General features: G+C 49.2%; 1 protein-coding gene across 2 annotated transcripts; it reads left to right on the forward strand.

The window, feature by feature from the left end:
• The first annotated feature begins 7,680 nt into the window (after nucleotides 1-7,680).
• On the forward strand, nucleotides 7,681-17,044 carry DR1 (down-regulator of transcription 1). 2 transcript variants are annotated; one of them, XM_032973177.2, is made up of 5 exons: nucleotides 7,681-7,904; nucleotides 10,530-10,793; nucleotides 11,417-11,567; nucleotides 12,175-12,338; nucleotides 13,138-17,044. In XM_032973177.2, the coding sequence occupies exons 2-5, from the start codon at nucleotides 10,725-10,727 to the stop codon at nucleotides 13,279-13,281; spliced, it is 528 nt and encodes a 175-aa protein (XP_032829068.1). In that variant the 5' UTR covers nucleotides 7,681-7,904; nucleotides 10,530-10,724; the 3' UTR covers nucleotides 13,282-17,044. The 2 variants fall into 2 exon arrangements, with proteins under 2 accessions (XP_032829068.1, XP_075930926.1); XM_076074811.1 differs by lacking the exon at nucleotides 13,138-17,044 and adding an exon at nucleotides 12,721-13,096.
• Nucleotides 17,045-21,067: the final 4,023 nt, after the last annotated feature.

Genomic DNA, 21,067 nt, shown 5'->3' on the forward strand with positions numbered 1-21,067 from the left:
CCCCCCCGCGCGACTGGCTGCGCGAGCCCCACGTGACGGCTCACGCGGGCCAATTGGGGGGAGGGGGGGTAGCGGGGTTCAGGCGTCACGCGAAGCGAGGGTGGCCGGATGTGTCGCCTCGTGGGGGGGTTGGGGGTGACGTGGGGGTTGGGGGGGATGAGGTGGTGGGGGGGGGTGACGTTAGCGTTGGGGGGGATGACGTGGGGGGTTTGGGGGGTTGGGGGTGATGTGGGGGTTGGGGGGGATGAGGTGGTGGGGGGGGGGTGACGTTGGCGTTGGGGGGGATGACGCGAGGGGTTTGGGGGGTTGGGGGTGACGTGGGGGTTGGGGGGGGTGAGGTGGTGGGGGGGGGTGACGTTGGCGTTGGGGGGGATGACGCGGGGGGTTTGGGGGGTTGGGGGTGACGTGGGGGTTGGGGGTGACGTGGGGGTTGGGGGGGATGACGTGGGGGGGGTGACGTTGGCGTTGGGGGGGATGACGCGAGGGGTTTGGGGGGTTGGGGGTGACGTGGGGGTTGGGGGGGATGAGGTGGTGGGGGGGGTGACGTTGGCGTTGGGGGGATGACGCGGGGGGTTTGGGGGGTGGGGGGTGACGTGGGGGTTGGGGGGGATGAGGTAGGGGGGTGACGTTGGGGTTGGGGGGATGACGTGGGGGTTTGGGGGGTTGGGGATGACGTGGGGGGGTGACGTGGGGGGTTGGGGGGGGTGACGTGAGGGGTTTGGGGGGTTGGGGGGAGCGGTGGCGCAGCAGTTAGCGCCGCCGCCGCTCGCCCCATGAACCCGGCAGAGGAGACAAGTTGAGAATCAGCAGTTATTATTTATAATAGTAATATTTATCTGCACTGTAGGAATCCGATGAGCTGTGAAGCTCTTTTTTCACATATGTCCAGTAGGGGCATGTCAGAATGTTAAGACAACAAATAATAAAAAAGACGATACTAGTGCAAATTATTGGCGAGATAAACAAATAACTTTAAACATAAATTATGTACAAATAAAACGGAGCTATATTTGATCTTACTAGGTAAGGCCCACTTTGCCAGCACAAGTGGCGATTATCTGAACCGGTCCTGGGCCTCCCCTAGGTCGACTCAGACTCAAAGTGGCCGTCCATAAATGACGTCACGCACCTAGGGGGAGGGGGGTTCAAACATTTGTGACGATGTGTGACGAAGGGGGGGGGTCAAAATTGTCCAAAATCGCGTGACGTCATTTATGGGCGGCCCCATATGAGTACCTGGTTGCGGTGTGTAGTTAAACATCGCCGCTAGGGAGACAGATGCGGCCGGGCGTGGTGTTGGCCACCCACTGCCTCGTGTGCCGTGCCGACCTTCATAGGTGCTGCTACCCGCTAACAGCACGTGCCCCAAACGGCTTGGTATGGCTACACGTGGGATCTTTGCCTTTGGTGGTGGGGACGTCACGTGGGCGTCTGTCAATCCATCCGGTCTTACCTTGTATTCTTGTGCAGGGAAATTGAGTTTTCAGGCCCATACGGCCGTTTCAATACGGGCAACAACAACACAAAAAAGTGGTTTTGTCTATGTTTTTGTGTTTCCGCCCTGTTATGGGACTTTTTAGGATGAACGTTGACATGTATAAGGGCACGGATTGACCAATAAGGTCTGAATTTATCCGTAATAAGGTAGCGCACTCAGGGGTTGACAGGTATGTAGTAGTGTAGTGTATAGTAGTGTAGTATATAGTGGCGTGTATAGTAGTGGAGTGTATAGTGGAGTGTATAGTAGTGTATAGCAGGGACGTGCGGTCACGGGAGGCAGGGGAGGCAGAGCCTCACCTGTCATACTCCAATGGAAATAGCTGTCACGAAAAGTTTAAAAAAGAATAATGAAGTCAAATAAATATTAAGATTTTTCCACTGATCTGTGTTATAAATGCCATTTATGTACGATTCCAATCATTTTTAGAGTCAAAATCGCCAAATTTGCGGAGCTCCGCTGCAAATACATGAAGAGACGAGAGGTGAGGCAGCGACGAGCTCAGCCTCCCCTCTGATTGCGCAACCCCTCAGTAACTGGATGGAGCGCGGGCAATAAGTGCGTGCCTGTTACTATCTCAGTGTCTCACCAATGTAATGTTTGTAGACCCTTTTATTTCATGTCCTCGCCTTCCATACTCCAGGTAACTTATTTCACGTGTGTGCATAAAGATATTTAGGCTCGCTGGCCTCGTCATGAAACTGCAATGAAAGAGCACCAGGGGAGGCAGCTATCACGTCTGCCTCACTGAGGGAGGCGTGTCTAACACGCCCCCCTCAGCGAGGACACGCCCCCTCAGTGAGGACACGCCCCGCCCCCCTGTGTGGCCACGCCCCCCCCCCCCTCAGTGTGTGAATCTGGCTCTGACACTAGCCAGTGCCTCCCCAGCCATTGACCTCACCGCACTTCACTAGTATATAGTGTATTGTATAGTGGAGTTTATAGTGTAGTGTATAAGATGAACGTTAACATTTATAAGGGCACGGGGTGACCAATAAGATCTGAATAGATCCGTAGTAAGGTAGGGCACTGATAAGGGGTTAACAGCTATGAGTGCGGTGGTGGCGGACGCCCGATGTCGGGTTAAGATTGCACACAAGGGGGGTTGGGTGGCCAGCACCACGCCTGGCCGCCTTTGTCTCCCCAGTGGCGATGTTTACGTACTGCATCCCAGGTAAACGAGACTCATCCTGGTCTCTTGACTTCTTACCTGGTGAAACAATGAATATGAAACGTTACCGATTACACTGGTCTACAGCCAAAATGCTTCCGAAATAAATGTAGTCCATCTTGACTAATTCTGGGTCACTGAGAATGAAAATGATGCTTAAAGTTGTTGATTGGCTCTAGTTTTCAAGCTATGCTACTAGGTCAGTATATACGACCCTTGACTTGGGAATGGCAGAGGATAAGTGAGTTATAAAGGGAAGGGATCTCAATTTGAACCAGAAATGACTAAAATACATATTTGACTGGATTCTTGAATAAATCTATGACTGGGTTTGGACAGTACTTGCTTTTTGAGCAAAACAATGAATGATGCAATCTGAACCTGGTATTGCATCATGTATGATATAAATTGTATCATGTTATTCCTAGAAGTCATGGATGATGTAATCATAACTAGGCTTACATCCCTCTGCTGAACAAATTTCCCTATATCAGCTCTAGAAATCATAGTGTCGTGCTCTCTTATTTGTCAGTGTTTGATTTTGCAAAGGGACACATTTCTGTTTATCCAAAGTGAGCAGAGATGCCTCGTACTTGTGTGAACAAAGCAGATAACTTCTGCTATGTTTGTGGTGAAGTGACTTTTGCATCACAAAAGTGCAGTATAACCACTATGGTTAAGAAAGCCTATCACCTTTATTTTGGCTGCAAAATTGGAAATCAGAACAAGATGTGGGCCCCACACATATGCTGCAACACGTGCGCAACAAATCTTCGACAATAGTTGATCAGGAAAAGGAAATCTATGCCTTTTGGAGTGCCAATGGTTTGGAGAGAACCAAGAGATCATATCAGAAATTATTACAGCACTTGGGAAAGGTATGTCAAATAAGAAAAAGTGGACTGTGCATTATCCAAACATTCCATCAGCTATATGCCCAGTACCCCACGGAGAAGGATTGCCGGTTCCTCATGCACCAGAATCATTCTCACTTGAATCAGACGAGGAAGAGGATGAAACTTCTGGTCCTGAACCATCAAGGTCACATGACCCAGATTTTCTCCCATCCTCCTCCTCTGAACCACACCTTTAACACAAGGTGAACTGAAAGACTTTGTCAGGGATTTGGAACTACCCAAGAGTAAGGCAGAGCTGTTGGGCTCTAGCCTGCAGCAGTTGAATTTCCTGGCATGTGATGTTAGGGTTTCCATGTTCCGTGACCATCAAAAGGATCTTGTCCCATTCTTCTTAATGGAAGGTGATCTTGTAGTCTGCAACAACATCGATGGTGTGATGGCAGCCCTCAACATCGTTCATGATCCAGATGGGTGGAGACTGTTCATTGATTCATCGAAGATGAGTCTTAAAGCTATTTTGCTGCATAATGGAAATGTTTTGCCATCAATTCCAGTTGGTCAAGCAGTCCATATGAAGGAAACCTATGACAACATGAAACAACTTTTGCGGTGCATAAACTATGACCAACATCAGTGACAGCTTTGTGGCGATGTGAAGGTTGTTGCTCTCTTGCTTGGTCTGCAGACTGGATACACAAAGTACTGTTGATTTCTCTTGTGAGAGATTCCGACTACATCAAGGTAGATTGGCCACTCCGACAGTCATTGGAGCCTGGGAGGAAAGTGTTCAGCATCCACCACTTAAATTTTGATTTAAAGCTTTCGTGACTGCAGTGATTCATATTCTTGGTTCTTTCGGTAAAGTCACGTTGAAGGGAAACAATAAATAATAAAATATATAAAACAATAACATTTTCACGACGTTTCGACTGTAACACAAACAGTCATCATCAGGTGTGAAAACCAACGGCAAGAACATTTGAAAGAAGTGGCGGTTTGTATTTATTTATTTATTTTTAAACGTTAGCACCACGGATAGCGATTTGACAGTTTGTTTAGAAGGACGAGTCCATCTATGCTCGGAAAAGAGGAGGGGGGAGACGAAAAATTAATGTATGCTGTCTGAAAGCCACCGTAAGCGTGAACAATCAATTAAGACCCGAAATGGTTTATCAAATCCTTCCAATGATTGCTAAGCCAGAATCCATCTTCTCGGTTGACATTGTCTCTGTGTTTGTATATGTGGATAGCCCAGACATGGGCAAAGTACGGCCCCCGGGCCGTATACGGCCCGTTCAGCTTTTTAATCCGGTCCGCCGAACTTGGCCAAATATTATTATTAAATTGTTACCTTTCTCCTGTAATGCCCCAATTTCCCCATTAGACGGCGCTGTTTTCATGATGTTTGATCAGCCACGTTACGACATGTTTTTGTATTGTTCATGTTCGTGCAATTTGTTAAATTGCCTTGCAAATAAATGCTTTGCTACCTGTTAAAGGCCAAATCCTTTCATGTAATGATTTTTACATGTCATTTATATTAGTTCACACAAACACTCCATCCATCTGTTCCTGGCCCGGCCTCTCTGTCAAATTTTAGAACCCATTGTACCCCGCAAGTCAAAAAATTTGCCCACCCCTGGGATAGCCTCATGAACGAATCTCTCATGGTAGCCTGATGGCTTGCAAAACCTCTGTCTTGGAGAAGTCAATGTCATGTGAGCCTACTGAATTATAACAGTGATCTGCCACGGTCGAGGTGTTGGTCCTACCGTGTTTTAGGTCTGCTTTGTGTTCACGAATGCGGTCCAAGACATGTCGTTTGGTTTCTCCAATGTAACTACTACCACAGAGGCAACTTAGTTTGTAGACACCAGGGTACTGTATGTCCGGAATCACATCTTTTACAGACGGAACCAGATCACGGATTTTATGTAATGAGTTGAAACGGACCTGGATCTTCTGTTTATTCAAGATTTTAGAGATCTTTTTTGTGATCCCCGCAATGTAGGGTAAAGTGATGGTTTTCAAAGGCTCCTCAAGAGGGTCCTTCTTCATGGTTTCAGTGATAGCTTTGCGGATTGTATAGTCGGAGTAACCATTAGCCTTAAGAGCTTGGTGTACGTGCTTGAGTTCACTACCTATGTGTTCCTGGTCGGATATGCATTGGGCTGCAGAGTCTTGATGAGAGAATTCTTCTGTGATGGATGGTGGTGGGAATCCAGTTTCTGATAAGCATCCGTATGGGTAGCTTTCCTGTAGACAGAGTGGCTCATTGAACCATCAGGTCTCTTTTTTATTAGGATATCCAAAAAAGGTAGCTTGCCATCTTTTTCGACTTCCATGGTAAATCTGATGGCTGGGTGTATGGAATTAATGTGGTCGTAAATTGGTCTAGAGCAGGCCGGCCATGTGGCCAGATGACAAAAGTGTCATCCACGTACCTCTTCCATAAGGTTGGGCGCAGAGTGGCAGTCTGGATGGCGTCAGTCTCAAATTTCTCCATGAAAATGTTGGCTATAACCGGAGATAGCACCGACACTGAAAAAGGACTAAACTATGTAATATTTTTTTTCCATTTGTTTCATTTTTTTAATGTATGTAACCCTTTTGCTGATTTTTTAAGTGTTACATGAACAGGACAGGTGACATGTTATCATGTAAAGCAACCATAAACACATGAAAAGACATAGGTTTACAATTTATGAGTAAAACTTCACTATCTACACAATATACATTGACAAAATTTAAAAACTTAAATATCATGGGAACAGTAGCCAATCAGTTGTTTTAAGTGTCATATTTTAATTCAGCACATCAAAATCCATGACAGCACATTTCATCTCTGAAGCAAACGACGTCTAAATAATTGTAGACCAGTGTTACTGGACCTCTGTGAAAACTACTGGACATCTGTGAAAAAGAGCTTTGAAGCTCATCGGATTCCTCCCATATCAATAAATATTCTGATTCTGGTTAGACCCATGTGGACTAAACCGGTACAATGTGCTTGCTTAAACACATACTGCTGGATAATATTGGTCTGCGGCAGGTTAGAAAGTTACGGAGTTAGACTGATGGCCTTAATCTAAGTTGCCTTGTGGTTGTTGTTGTTGTTTGACTTGCATCCCACTGGGATTTTTGCACACAGCGTTGGTGTACGGTGCTTTTTCAGGAATATTTTGCTGTTTTTTCCTGGATTTTCTGTTTGCACAGTCACATAGTCACTTTAAGATGTTTTATTGTTCATGATTTAGTTTTTTGTTTGTTGCGGTTGCACCCGATTCAAGAGCCGAATGGCTCACAGGGCTATACCAAATAAATTAAACTGAAACACCTCCTCCTGCACCTAAGAGGAGGCGGTGTGCCTCTGTGTGCACCTAGCCTGGCACAAGCGCTGTTGTGACATCACCGCGGCTGTTGTATACCGATTGAGAGGAATCGATTCCAACAGATGGATGTCAGAAGGTGTTACAAAGATCCAGCTTTTATTATTATTTGGATTCGATTCGTTTTGACATTCCACGTGGTTGTTATTAGAGTAATATTTTTTTGGAATATCAATAATTTATTGGAATAACAGCCGCAATCTTCTGATAAAAAAACATTCCGATAAATAAAATATTCCATAATAAATTTCGATTTAAAGCTTTCGTGACTGCAATGATTCATCTTCTTTGGTTCTTTCGGTAAAGTCACGTAGAATGAGAATAAAATAATACATTGATAAAATAAAATAACACAATAATATTCTCACGACGTTTCGGCCACAACACAAGCGGCCTTCATCAGGTGAAGGGACGAGACTGTCTGGTAGGACAGCGCTGGAGTTACCAGTCCCACCAGACAGTCTCGTCCCTTCACCTGATGAAGGCCGCTTGTGTTGTGGCCGAAACGTCGTGAGAATATTATTGTTATTTTATTTTATCAATTTATTATTATATTCTCATTCTACGTGACTTTACCGAAAGAACCAAAGAAGATATTCCGTAATAATTTTAATTTAAAGTTTTCGTGACTGCAGTAATTCATATTCGTAGCTCTTTCCGTAAAGTCACGTTGAAGGGAAAGAGCTAAGATTATTCCGTAATAAATTGGGCAAAAAAAATCGATCCATGAATCGTTAACATTTAAACTAAATATTTGGTGGTGTGTGGGGGGGGTGGGGAAATGGAATCGACTCCCCACGCATGCGCAGGGCCCCAAGCAGGCGGCGGGAGTCTCCGGATCGCGGCCGCCTCGCGCGAGACGCCGGTAACCTCGGAGCCACGAAGGAGGAGGCTGGTGGACGACGAGGTGGTGGACGACGAGGTGGCGGCGGACGAGGACGAGGAGGACGAAAGAAAACGAGCAAACAAGAGGAGGAAAAGCCACCACGGTGCGTGGAGAGCCCTGTGTGTGTGTGTGTTCCGTCCCTGAGAACACGCGGTGGGAAGAGCTTTCCTCACGCGCGTTACATTTCCTCGTCGTCGTGTTCTCCTCGGCATCTTGGAGGAATAAACGGAATGTGTAAGCGGCGACGGGTTTCGGGCAATGGGTCCTTCGCGTTCGTATCGGAGAGAGAAAATAAAGATCGTGTGGATGGTTACGATATAAGAACAGATGGGAGACAGTGCACACACACACACAGAGACGCGTGCGCGCGATGTGCGGGGTGGGGGACGCTCTTAGAAATGTCACGGATGGACAGAGACGGTGAGTTCGGTAGCTCGTTCAACGTTAAGTCGGGAAAGCTTTAAACTCACTTTAATATTAAACGTATGCCCGTGCCCCGTTAGTGTATATGGTGTGCCTACAATGAGGGGGAAGGGGGTGGGGGTGGTCTGCAAACTTTACTATTCTGGCCTCTCTTGTGTGCCATGCAGAAGGACCATTGCCCGGAACGTCACCTGTTGTATTTCTCTATAAGGCGGAGTTAGCGGTGCTGGTGTTAAGTTCGCATATTTGTGCACCGCTGCATATTGAACACTTATCAATCTACGCTCCTTTGCGATTGCATTTCCCCAATGCGGATAAGCGAGTTGCGCGACGTTCCAGGCCGCGATTGGTCCGCGCGCTGTCACGCGGGGTGCCTCGAGCCAATGGCGTGCGCGCTTCGGCAGCGCGGTGCTCGTGTGGACTACGATGTCTAACGCGTGTAGGCGAAGGCCCCAAACACTCAGGCGGCCAGCAACAGACGGCACTCTTCAATGTAATTCATGAGAAGGATCGCGCCTCTTGTATCGAGCGAGGTTGTCACAATTTGGCGGGAGGTGTGGGAGGGCGGGGGAGAATAGACCATGGGAGAAGTTCGCGGTCGGTGTATGGGTGGGTGAGAGGGCGAGCCGGTGGGTGAGAGGGTGAGCCGGTGGGTGAGCCGGTGGGTGAGAGGGTGAGAGGGCGAGCCGGTGGGTGAGAGGGTGAGCCGGTGGGCGAGAGGGCGAGCCGGTGGGTGAGTATGTGGGTAAGTGGTTTGGTGAAGGAGTGGGTGGGTGGGTGAGTGTGCGGGTGGGTGAGTGTGCGAGGGAGGGAGTGGGTGAGAGAGTGAGTGGGTGAGTGAATGGGTGGGTAAGTGGGTGAGTGAATGGGTGGGTAGGGTAAGTGGGTGAGTGAATGAGTCTTTACGTGTGTGGGTGGATGGATGAATTGTGGGCAGCGGTAGTGTAGCGATCAGAGCGCGCCGCTCACGGCCACCAACACCAGTGACGATAATCTGAACCAGTCCCGGGCCTTCTGTAGGTCGACTCAGCCTTAAATGAGTACCTGGTGCGGTGTGTGTATAAGCATAAGCACTGGGGGAGATGAGGCGGTTGGGCGCGGATTGATTATGGCTGACGATATAAAGGATGAACAATGCGACAAGCTCCTGGATGAGGGTCTCCCCACACTATGCAGGTCGTGCAGGGGGGTTATTTAACCATACTTCACCACTGGAGCATAGGCGTAGAATAGATACACAGGACAGCAATTGATGTTTCGGCACTGGCCTCTTGTTACCCGCCACACAGGACAGACACGATCAAAGTTACGGAGGTAAACACAACACGAACCAGTTAAGGTGACGGTGAACACTTAAGCATCTGACACCAGTGAGAGCCCAGAGAACAGTAATGACGGTATAAATAGTTTTCTCGTATGCGGTGTCGTTCATGCACAACGCATCCCAAAGCACTGAACTTCACGACGCCGGAGCGAAGATAAATTTTGGTCACCAGAAAATGTTTTACTTAACTGTTAGGCGTTGTTAATGACGAAGGCGGCAACGTATTTGCAGCTTCTCAAGTGCTGCCAACACACCCCCTGAAATAGATGCGATTTGGGCACTTGACGCATTCTGGGAGTTCATATTTGGTCAGGCAGTGACGTTGCGTAGTTAGCACGTGCCCTGGTGGAACTCTTCATCGCCCGTAGGCTGCCGTGCAATTACACCGCCTGCATACTCGAGAGCTACATCACCACTGCCGCCGGTGTAGGCTCAATCCATCATCCCTCCAGGGTCAAGGACATGAGCGACGCTCTGTGGGAAGTTGACAGAGGCTTGGTTGTGTTGACACTGCTTCCCGTTATGGGAACGTGGAATTTCCGCTCGCTGGTTTGAGGGCCACCAACGCTGAAGAGGTTCACCTCCACGTTTGTTTGTCACTTTTAACTCGGATTGCCATTGGTGCGCGGAGTGCTGTGTACTCGCCAGCGCTTGCTCGGAAAGAATCAAATCTTATTTGGCCGATATTGATGATTGTAGATCAACGGCTGTGACATCGATGTGGTTGAGCAAGATAATTGTGTCGGGAGTAGCGGAGTGTATCCCAGTGAAAATGCCACCCCTGTATTTGTGAATCCGGCATTCGGTCGTTTTATGTTCCATGGTCTGTTCTTGTGACCACAGTCTCCGCACACTGTTGGGAGATTTTGTAATTTTCCATTTTAGGATTGAAATTAATTAGCACCACTAAATGTAATAAGTTCATTTGCGCTAATGGAGGGAATGTTTGTTACATTTGATGTTTTGTTTATTTTCTAACAGTGCTGTGGCATTCAAGCAAAGACCAGGCCATCAATCATCACCTCTTTAAGAAAGAAACGAGCATCTGGGGAACGGTTCTGCTCTGACCGAGACTGAAGCAGAGGTGCAAGGAGACGCAGAGTGTGCGTGAGGAGGAGAGGGGAAGGGAGGGAGATTCGTGGAGGGACAGCAGAACCCCGGAGCGTGGGAGGAGACATGGCGTCTAGCAGCGGCACCGATGACGACCTCACCATCCCACGCGCAGCCATCAACAAACTCATCAAGGTCTGGCCTTAAGCTGCTTGGAACACAAGCAGCATGCACACACACACATACACACAGACAGCCGCTTGTGAAACGGACCCTTCCCTGCTGGGGCATTGTGCCTTCAGTTTGCAAAAGATCCCAAAAATTCAGGTTGTATATGGACACGGAAATCTAACCCTAACCTCCAACGCTTAACCCGCACACATGGAGTTGAGAACAGGTGTTTGTTGGTGGGAACAAATATCTGTTCACCCAGTGGCACAAATTTTCGGGGGACTTGATGTTCATTTTGACCGGTGTAAGTGTCTAAGAAACGGTTTTATCCACTTGGTCAGTTCATCTGTTGTGTTTTCGAGTTGTACTGCGTGTTGTTCAGCTTGATGTACGTATGAAGTGATGTCCGGTGTTCTGCCTGATGTCTGACGTGCGCTGGGGGAGCTTCACCGGTCCTTAGCTCCCAGCACTTGAAGCGGGACATCGGGACGTAGCTCCCAAGCGACACGCGGTATAACCCGTAAGCACAACCATGAAAACCTACAGAGTGGCATTTGTTCGTTCATGGCTTATTTACTCACCGTGGACCGTCTGGGTTCCATCCCCACCCCCCCCCCTCCACCACCACCACCCGTCACCCTGCGAAGGAACTGCTGCCCAATGTCCGCGTTGCCAACGACGCGCGTGAACTCGTGGTGTCATGCTGCACCGAGTTCATCCACCTCATCTCCTCCGAGGCCAACGACATCTGCAACAAGTCGGAGAAGAAGACCATCTCCCCGGAGCACGTCATCAAAGGTGACGCCCGCAAATCGGGGCCGTAGCGATTTTCTTCTGCTAAATTTTAAGTTTTTAGTGTAACCTCCTGGGGCGTCACGGTGGCTAAATGTTAACTACGTCGCCTGGTGAGTTCGATGCCGACCCTGTATATTTGGAGTTTGCATGTTCTCCCCGTGGTCGTGTGGATTTTTCCCTGGGTCCCTCCAGGTTTTCCCTCTACATCTACATCTAGAAACACGCGTTTAGAGTATTTGGTTGCTATAAACTTCCACGCGATGATCCACTTCGTTGAGCTATCATTTGTCGCCAGGTCTCTTCTGAAAAAGAGCTATATAGCTCAGTGGACCTTACCTGATAAAATAAAAATAGTTGATGGTTATTTTTTTTTTAAATCAAGTCATCTTTTCTCAAATGCACGTGTCCCGAGTGTGTTCGTATTGTGCCGCGTGTCGTCGGGCACGATGTCCGACGTTTCGCTCCGCCCGCCAGAAGCTCCTCGGACCGCTGTACGGCACAACCTAGAAATCCCCACGTGGTAGCGTAGTTATCGGGGTGGGTCTGCGAGCATCGCGACATGTCCTGACGTGTTGCTGCCCCTCCCCTCCACCACCACCCTCGCGCTCAGCGTTGGAGAGCCTGGGGTTCGGCGCCTACATAGGCGAGGTGAAGGCCGTGCTGCAGGAGTGCAAGACGGTGGCGCTTAAGCGGCGCAAAGGCAGCTCGCGCCTCGAAAACCTCGGCATACCCGAGGAGGAGCTCCTGCGCCAGCAGCAGGAGCTCTTCGCCAAGGTACGGTGATGAGCGTGTACACGTGTGTGTGTGTGTGTGTGCGCGGGGAGCGGTCGTGTCGCGGTTAGCACGCCGCGCCTCAAATCCGGCAACTCGAGTTCGATGCCCACTCGTGGCCTACACCAGTGACGAATATCTAAACCAGTCCTGGGCCTCCCCTCGGTTGACTCGGTCTCAAACGAGTACCTGGTAAAATGCGTGAACATCGCCATGAGAGAGACGCAAAGGTGGTCGGATGTGGTGCTGGCCACCCACCCCCTCGTGTGCCGTGCCAGCCTTCATAGGTGCTGTCTAACAGCTCTTGCCCCAACAGTCTGGTGCAGGTAAGTAGGCAGGCAGGCATAAACACAAAATACCTATTTTTTCCCCTGACACATCTGAGCCAAGACAGCCCAAATCCCTCACGGGGATGGGCGGTGTTCCGCTGTAAATTTTTGCCGAGCCTAGCCGGAACCAAACCGTGATTCACGAAGACATCTGAATCCGGCTCGAGGCCAAGCAGGGCCAGGGGTGCTGCTAACAACGCGTTCGTTGCGCATGATGTCAATCGGTACGCCGTGAGGACACGGCATCGCCGCATCACGTTACGCACGTTTCGAGTCGTTCGCTGCGTGTGATGTCAGCGGCACAGCTCTGCGTCTGCAGTGGAAAAAACAACCTGACAACCAACATAGGTAATTGGTCACTGCCTCGGAAAGCATTATTTAAGGAACGTGTTGAGTTGTTTTGTAATTTAAAAAAAGAATTATTCGGCAGTGACCAATTACCTCTGTGCCCCCGTTCTCGTGTGGTCGTGTAGGCAAGGCAGCAGCAGGCGGAGATTGAGCAGCAGCAGTGGCTTCAGATGCAGCAGGCGGCTCTGCAGGCGCAGCAGGCAGCCGCGAGCAGTGCGGCAGCCACCCAACCGGGGTCCTCGCAGGGGGACGACGACGATGACATGTGATTGGTTGAAAAGTGTTACGGTCGCTTGCATACGTGTGCGCGCGCGCGCGTGTGCGGCATGTGTGTGCGTGAGAGTGCGTGTGTGTGTGCGTGAGAATGCGTGTGTGTGTGTGTGTGCATTTACTGGTATAAACTCAGATCGTAATACAGGACACGGTGCGTTCTGGGTCTGCAGCCTCCAACTCGATAATGGCAGGTTTAAGAAGGAGAAGCTGTGAGCAACGATGGATCGCTCTACACTAAAAACCCGCGCGATCGTGCGATGGCGGGTTCTTTTTAACGACGCAGCGGAGGGAGGCGTCAAAGGGGGGAGCCAGGGGGAGTGGGTTGGGGTGTTGGGAGAGGGCGCCGTTTGCTTGAGTTCGAATTACTCGAGGGTATCCGCGGGTTGTCTTGTTTAGCTCTCCCCCCCGTGTTCTCGGGTTCTGCGTCTCGTTTGACGCGTGACGTCTCGGACATTTCCTTCCACCTGCCGGAGGCGCCTTTGGAAGACTTTAATTCACCTCGTGAAGAAGCTTCCCCCCCCCACCTCTCCTTCCCCAGCACGTGTCGCGAAACATCGGACATCGTGCCGAGCAAAAAGCGTGGCACAGCCCGAAAGCGCACGGGAGAGAGCGCTGTGGGTTCAAATGGCCCACTCATTGAGTGTTATCGGAGGGTGTTAATGCTGCTGCTAAGGTGAATTCCTCCGATAGCGTTGGATGCGCGTGAGCATTCGGCCAGCTGACGGAGCAAGAGAAAAATCGCGCAGAGGCCTTTGGGTTACTTGGGCGACGTTTGCCCGACACGGAACTTTCGCGCCAAGACTCGTCCGTTCATTTATACGAGGAAAGAACTTATTTAAGAGTTTTATGATGTTTTAACTTTTTGATCCGACTGTAATATTAAAACTGTGGGCTTTTTTAATGCACCTCGCAGTGTCGTACAAACGTAATCACTGGAGAGCGAGGTGACGGCTGCGGTGTTTCTAGGTGTCTACTCATTCACAATGCTGAATATAGTTTGTTTTAGTTCCGCCCCCACCCCAACCCCCCCCCACACAACCTCGTCCGTCACCATGTTTCATTTTCCAGTATTGTCAGGCAATAAACGATGTTGAACGTGTGTTACCGCGCGGGCGAAACGCGCCGGAGACTGTGGTAAGGATTCGTACATCCATCGATTAGTATTCGATCCTCGAGCTCGCGAGCCGGCGTGCGATGAATCGCGCGTGTCGTCGTCCCGTTCGCGCACCCCCGCGTGCCACGGCCACTGCCGCCACCTTTGCGACCACCAAATGCCGCTTTTGACCATTTACCGCAATCGTGCGGCGAAAAATATATTTTGGAGTTCAATAAGCGGCGGCGAGCTGCGACAATTCACAGATTCGCTCGCGGGGTTGAATTCTTACGTCCCTTGTGCACACTGGAAGGTGTATAGCATTGTCTGACCTTTGATCAAATTAACCGTGTCCTTCACTCATTGTGAAAGACATTAAAGACTCGTGTGCGATCATCCCAGCCACTTTGATTGTAAAAAGGCGCATCTCGGTACAAAAGTGTTCGTTTTGCCAAATATTTATCGAGGGCTTCGTGGCGTGCACAATGAGAAGATCCACTCGACGTTACTGTTAAACGTGTTGCAATCCGTTTGAAATCGAGGTTTGCCGTCTGCGTACGCGATGTAACAATGTCTTGGTAGCTGATCAAGAAATGGCCCTGATACAGTCCTTGTGACGTTACTCGCACTTACAATCCAATTATTCACGTTTTTGAACACGGGGCAGGAGTCGGTGCAAAGGGCGATGGTCTTTTATGCATTTCACGAATGCTGTTGAATAGTTGGAAGGATGTTGATTGTGGCTGATGATTGGTGACCGGCTTGAGTCCAACAACTTTGTACATGCGAGAACCTTTACGTGTATGTATGTTAAACTTCTTTCGCACCGTACGTAGCCAAACGTGCTTATCGGAGGTGCGGGAAATCACGGGCGACTGCAACCTAGAATGGAACCCAGGTTCTCGGAGTTGCTGCCTCATCGTGCCGATGTTTCTGACACCGGTATATTTAGATTTGTATACACACATATATAACTATCACGAATGTGGGATGCTGCCACAGTGGCGTACAAGTCAGCGATCCAGAGGTCACCGGTACGGTTCCATTTCCCGGCACCGCAGTTAAAACAAAGGTGCGAGTTTCTGAAATCCCCATGTCTCTGTTACACCCAGCAGCGTAAATGGGTGCGTGTGCGCGTACGTACATTGAACTTCTTTAGCACCGTACATGGCCGACCGTGCTACTCGGAGGTTTGAGGAAAATACAAAAAAACTAAATCTGGTTGCGTGTGGTGGGCTAAAGTATGGGTACTCCAAACTCTTCCAAAACATCTATCCGTCGTGGAAGAGTAGTCTAATGTACCCTCTAGAAGCGATCTCTAGAGCTCTCTCTAGTGGAGATGCTTCTGCTTGCAGTGGCGTAAGCAATTGCCTCCTGGGCTGCAATCCTTGCTTTTTATACAGTGTATATATGCAACCACCCTCTAGCCACTAGAGGCCGCTACATTCACAGTTTTATTGAAAAAAAGAGAAGAATGGATTCTTGAATATTCGACCACGGATGGCGACGGCGCGTTGGGATATACGAAGGGGAGTGGGAAGTGAATCGCTGCTGGCAAGGGGGTGTGGGAAGGCGGCATAGTTTTACAAAGCGGATGGGGTAATTTTCGTGCACAGCGCGAGTCTATTGCCCATCTTTTATAGGAGTGCTTTGTTGGCTGGTTGACATTTGGGCGGGTTTCCCCAGAACCCCCTCTCGTAAAGATCTACCGGCACAAATTGTAGAGTGTCGCATTCGGCAGCCTGTGGTGCGTTCGTGAAGATTGTGTTTTCCCATCGAGCCAGTTTTGTTCAGTCGACGTCTCCGTTCCGTGATGCAGCGAACAGGCCGCATCAAAGACATCCACAATAGAGGGTTTTTTTGGGGTTAGATCGTGTAAATATATGAACGTGTCGCTAAACCCGCCACCACCCGACACAGCCACCAACCAGTAAGGGTTGCCACGTAAACAGAACGTGCCAATTCGTCACTAGTACAGCACACCCGTGCGTTGAAGAGCCAAGCCACATTTACAATCTGAGTAGAACTCGCTTCAGCACGTGACAGCCCTTACTAGTTGGTGATGGCGGGTTTAACGACATTTATGCGATCTAACCCAAAAAAAACTTATGGATGATATTGGTCGTGAAAGCCTACGTGTTAAAACGCATCAAAGACCACAACAAAAACACAGACGCTACAAACATAATTTCTCCAATTAATATTATGGAACTTATTTATTATTAACCAACGTAGACTAGGAATGGGGTGGAGAATTTAGAGCGTGTCATCTGTCTTAATTTCATGTTAAAGTGATCGGGTTTTTTTTTACTTGCAGTCGTGTTGGCACCGGGCAGCTTGCTGACCCTTGACCTGTGAAGAGCAGATAATGGGAGGCAGCCTGGCTGGTGGCCTCACATTTTACTCCCCAGTTAAAAAAAAAAACTTCTCGTGAAAGAAGAAGCAAAAAAACACAACAAGAAGAGAGCTTTGTTTCCAGCAGTTATGTCTCGCGATGTTTTAAAGGGTTCGAAGTTGTGTTTAGTCGAGCGCATCTGCAAAGTGTTTTAACCAATAAAGAGAATGCATTGTTGAAAAAGGTGCCTCCCACACCCACCCACCCACGCACCCACCCACCTTTCTGTGTTGTCTGAAATTTAATCTTTATTAAAAAAAGAACAAACTTTTTTTCTTTTTGGTTCCCTCGGTCAACGTGTGAGCGGTGAAATTTTAACGTATATCCTTTCGCAAAGGGGATCCCACATACCCGAGCGGTTATTCTGCCTTTGGAGTTAAATCGTCTTTTAATTTTTCGCTACGATGGAGGGGCTGTTGTCTGTGATCGCTAAACGAGTCGTGAACAACAACAAAAATGCCTACGGTGGAAATTAGCGCTCCAAAATAACACGATGCATGACACTGGTGAGAGAAACTCGCATGTGATATTTACTAACCTGAGGGAGGATGGTCAAACAACCGCGGCACGGCATTGAGAGATCTTAATCCAGCAGTGTTTTGACAGAACGGAATATCATTATTAAACGTTATTAATGGTAGCCTGTTCGCTCAGTAACAGCCCTGTTTACTCTGTCCACACAAAACAGTTGACTCGTTTATGGCACGCTTATAAATGTGCATAATTGACCGTAATGACAGGCAATTCAGCGCTCTGTATAAAGACCACAGAACGCCGGCTATTGTCAATAACAGCCGTCCAGCGTGGTGAAGTATGGTCAGCAGCTCCCGCCAAAATAATTTTCGAAAAAACTTTTCATGCGAAATGCCGGGGATGGCGCACGTGCCTTGTGAAACTTTTTTTTGTAATATAGAAAAAAATGTCCGAATAAGTAATATTGTAGGAATAGGTTTTACCCTTTTAACTGGCACAAAAACTGACACCTTTATTCAAGGCATCATGTTTGCAATAACCACAACACAAGCAGTCAAAATGCAAACAAAAAAGACAACTGATAATAATATGCACTGTCCTTGAATTTGATTGGTCCACACCCGAGACAGCTTTTCTTAGAGCCTAGTCTTTAAGAAAAAGCTGTCTCGGGTGTGGACCAATCAAATTCAAGGACAGTGCATATTATTATCAGAGTCCCCCACCGAGGCGCCCGAAGTTGTTTCTGAGGACCGTCGTCATCGGCCATGATCTATCCGCTGCCGAATTGAGGCCTTCCCAAGCGGTCCTCATCTCCCCAAGCCATCACCATCTAAGAAATCCACACACACACACTTTTGACAGGTATGCAGGCTTCAAAGCCTGCTTGACTTGTGAGATCCGTTGGAGATCGGGCCCATTCCGAGACATTAGTTCGAGTCTGCCATCCTAGGATACTAAGCCAATTTTGTGATTTTTTCTTTCAAGAAATTCAACCTGTTATTTGGCATCAATTAATGATAAAAAAAAAATCCATCTCCGTGCGTTGTGGTCACTTATGAAATTAAGAATCAACGAATGCAATGAGTTTTGCGAGGCGAAGAGCGTGGGGCATTGGGGCTTGTGATGTAAACGAAATGCGCATGACCGCCATCCCCACTCCATCATCGCTAATTGGATTAAACAGCTCATTGCCCAGGGGGGCAATTCTCTGCGTCGCACCACACTCTCCACTGCCACTTTATACGCTAAAGTGTCGGCAAGTAATCCCATTTGCCGCGCATTAAACTCAACACATTCGCCAATAACATCGTGGCCTTGAAAATGGGGGGGGGGGGGGGGGGGGATGCAATAGGCGACGTTTCGAACAATGGCCCTTCTGTATGGCGCAAATATAGAGACAGCACTTTACACCACGGGGCCTGATGAGAATTATAAAATGTATTTGATGGCCAGTTTTTTTTAATTGGCATGTGAATATTTCCCTCGTAAACATGTTTACTATCCAGTAAACGTGGAACGTTGGGTCAACGTATGGGCATATGGTTGGAACCGCTGGACCAACGTTTGCTCAACAACGTTTAAATGTTTACCGATCGGGCAGTAACGCTCTGGGCTTTGCCCCAGAACGTTACAGCTTCAACGAATCGGGGAAAACTTTAAAGTGGCGTTCAGGCATGGTCCGGTAATCACGATGCAGTTGACGGCCCTGCACCAGCGTGATGGGGTATGGTCAAACGTAATGAATATCCTTTGGTTCTTTCGGTAAAGTCACGTAGAAAAATAATCATAAAAGTACAGTAAAATAAATACTACGACGTTTCGATCACAACACAAGCGATCGTCTTTTTTTTTACCTCCTGAAGACGATCGCTTGTGTTGATTATGAATTCCTGCAATCACGAAAGTTTTAAGTCAAAATGTAAAAAGTATCGTTTTCGATTAGGGGCCGTCCATACATGACGTCACACGATTTTTGACCCCCCCCCCCTCATCACGGCGTCACAAAAAGTCATACCCCCCCTCAAATATGACGTCACAAAGCTCTGCCCCCCCCCAAATAAAACATGCTTCAAATCGCTTTAAACTATTGTCATTGTAGTGAGTATTTAATGTGGCGCTGCACTCTGATGTTGTAGGAGAAACCATTTATTAAAAAGTCTGTTTAATTAAGTAGAATGTGTTTATATTTATTTAAAGTTACGCATTTTGATGTGACGTCACATTTCTCAAAGCCCCCCTCGTCACACATCGTCACAAATGTCTGACCCCCCTCCCCCCCCACTTGGTACGTGACGTAATTTATGGACGGCCCCTTAGATCGCGTAAACATAGATGCGTCGCTAAACCCGCCACCACAAAATTAGTAAGGTTTGTCGCGTATGGGGAGATCATCCAGCAGGGGATCGTCAAAAGAGCCGATTTTTGTAAGTTTGTATGAAAAGGGGTGGGGCTACAGAAAGACGTGCTCTCGTCAGCCGTTCTCTATGCACTGCTGGATGAAGACGCCAGTCTGCTGTAACTCTGTTGGTTGTAATTCGCGGGTCGTCTCAGTGAGCCGCTGTTGCTTTTTGAGACGCGGCCTCACCACCATCATCACCCTCACCACCATCACCTTCATCACCTCCACCCCCACCAACATCACCACCATCACCCCCACCAACATCACCCCCACCACTATCACCCCCACCACCATCACCACCATCACCCACACCAACATCATCCCCACCACCATCACCACCCTCACCACCATTACCTCCATCACCACCATCACCCCCACCAACATCACCTCCACCACCATCACCGTCACCCCCACCAACATCACCCCCATCACCACCCCACCACCATCACCCCCACCACCATCATCACCATTACCACCACCATCACCCCCACCACCATCACCACCACCCCCACCACCATCACCACCCCCCCCCCACCATCACCACTACCCCCACCACCATCACCCCCACCACCATCACCACCCCCATCACCATCATCACCACCCCCACCACCATCACCACTACCCCCACCACCATCACCACCCCCACCACCACCACCACCATCACCACCACCCCCACCATCACCACTACCCCCACCATCATCACCCCCACCAACATCACCTCCACCACCATCACCGTCACCCCCACCAACATCACCCCCATCACCACCCCACCACCATCACCCCCACCACCATCATCACCATTACCACCACCATCACCCCCATCACCACCACCCCCACCACCATCACCACCCCCACCACCATCACCACTACCCCCACCACCATCACCCCCACCACCATCACCACCCCCACCCCTATCACCCCCACCACCACCCATCCACGCCAACCTCCTGGAGTGTACGCCCGCCCCCTCATTAAATAATAAGAGGGCGGTGCTATTTCCTTATTAGGAGTGGGGCGGGGAAGACGTACGGAAGCTTCTTCTTTATAAGGATTGAGGGAGGGGGGGGGCCGGTACATCTGACTGAGGAGGCTCGTGAATGAACGTTTAGAGTCAGTCGCCCTCCAACAACGACGGAGGGCAGAGGAGCGACGCTCACAACGCCGAACGGAGACGGCAAACAAACAAAATGCAGCGGGTTCGGTGCATCTGCAGTCACGAAAGCTTCAAATCTAGAATCCTCAGTCAAGTCGACCCCATGTGGCGCCGCCTGTGGCCTTGTCCCGTGATCTCCTGGCCAGCGAGCCTTCGACGACTTTCAGTGTGGCCTCAAAGTGCACCCTGGCCTGGCACGGACGCCGTGGTGACACCGCCGTCACTTAGTGGCGGAATTGCGGCTGTTGGTATTGGGGGGGAATGGGTTT

Source organism: Petromyzon marinus, chromosome 50 (genome assembly GCF_048934315.1).
Source record: "Petromyzon marinus isolate PM22_M1 ecotype Great Lakes invasive population chromosome 50, UKy_Petmar_22M1.pri1.0, whole genome shotgun sequence".
Lineage (NCBI taxonomy): Eukaryota > Metazoa > Chordata > Hyperoartia > Petromyzontiformes > Petromyzontidae > Petromyzon > Petromyzon marinus.